Genomic DNA, 1,530 nt, shown 5'->3' with positions numbered 1-1,530 from the left:
ACTCCATGGAAAAATGGCCTTGGATGTAAATGACTTGTACATGTGAACTTTTTCTACACAACATTCTAGATTCTAGGTATTTTTATAGGGAGAAAAGAGGATTTCTTTTTCTTACGCAGAGACGTCTGCTTGTATTCTTCTTCACTAGCATGTAGCGTGTACAGGACCAGCCAGGATTTGGCTCCCGTTTGAAATCATAGATATTTATTAGGCAAGTCTCACACTCTGATTTATTGTGCTGGGAGTTTGTTTGTCCAACTTTTAAAAGTCACAAAGGGAGATTTATTATTAACACCTGTCATATGGGGATGAGGAATCTATTTAAAGAGGTTTTATGGTATGTGGGGGAGGAAAAAACTTGAATGTCACAGGCGGAATTGTCATTTGCTGAAGTCAGTACTCTCCTCATAATGCTGATGTTGCTGTGACCTCCAAGGTTATGGTTCAGATTTGGCAGTTTCTGCTGTTGTCTTCCTGGTTTGGGGTTGGATTCGGCACAGACACGTTTCTTAGTGCACTTCTTCGGTCCACATGTTGGAACTCTGACAAATCAAGCGCTTTAGCATCCATCAGTGGGATGTGAGACCTCATAATGTCAATGTGACACCTTTAAACCTCACGCCTCCGGTTGCTTAGTTCAGCTTTTATGTCGGACAAGAGGCTTTCCCTGCAGATTTATTCTTTATTTCTGTATCTTTATGACTATAAATATGGACGTTTTCATCACATTTTAACTTTTGTTTCTATATTTTTGATTTAATTGATGATAAATAAGCAAAGCAATGATGCATTTGACAGTAAAACTACAGAGCTAACTAAACATTTGAAGAAAATACAAATTCTCCTTTTAAATCCTACATTAAAATGACCAAAGATGAATGTTTAAATTTAAGGGGGATATTTTATCTGTCAAGGCCATCAAACGCTTTAAGTACGGCCTTTTGGTTCTTAAAATTAATCAAATATTAAGCTTCCAGTGATGAAAAAAATAGGAAACTGGCCTGATAGTCAAACACTGTGCCTCTGTGTCTCAAACTTTGCCTCTCTACTAACGCTCTGACCACATGACTGTCGGTTTGTTAAATTATAACTAAGAAAGCTGAACTGTAACTATGTATTGTGGACTTTAATTTTTTTTTTTTTCTTCTTTTTGTTTCCTGTCACTCACTTCCAGTGTCCAAAGAAAGATTGCTCAAGGCACAAACATCACTACTGGAGTAGTGCGTGGCTTGCCATTAAGTAACCAAGGAGGGAAAAAAGGAAAATAATGTAGAAAAAAACTCTGTAAAACTTAAATGTATTCCTATTTTCAGATAAATGTATAAGTTATATCAGTATTGGGTACAGCTGTATATTATTTTTAAAGCTTCACAAAATGGTCTTAATAATTGCTGGGGGAATATGTCCTTGTAAAAAAGAAAATCTTAAAGTAAGCAGTGAAATAAAGAATAGAAAATAAACAAAACGCATGTTGTTTCCTTATTTGTTTTTGTTTTAAAATGTATACATATGTCTTTACTTTTACAGAAA

At 35.3% G+C, this 1,530-nt stretch overlaps 1 protein-coding gene across 1 annotated transcript in view; it reads left to right on the top strand.

Moving 5' to 3' along the window:
* The window catches only part of LOC112141593 (rab11 family-interacting protein 3-like), a gene marked incomplete at its 5' end in the record, with an annotated part of 3,749 nt that extends 2,528 nt beyond the window's left edge, over positions 1-1,221 (top strand). The window contains one exon of the mRNA XM_024264739.1: positions 1,175-1,221. Coding sequence (XP_024120507.1) covers positions 1,175-1,221 — 47 coding nt within the window. The remainder of the gene's footprint in view (positions 1-1,174) is intronic.
* Between the last annotated feature and the right edge of the window lie 309 nt (positions 1,222-1,530).

This window comes from Oryzias melastigma, unplaced genomic scaffold, assembly GCF_002922805.2.
Source record: "Oryzias melastigma strain HK-1 unplaced genomic scaffold, ASM292280v2 sc02043, whole genome shotgun sequence".
NCBI classification, from domain to species: domain Eukaryota; kingdom Metazoa; phylum Chordata; class Actinopteri; order Beloniformes; family Adrianichthyidae; genus Oryzias; species Oryzias melastigma.
Note: the sequence above shows the minus strand (reverse complement) of the source record. Positions and strands in the feature narration are given on the sequence as shown.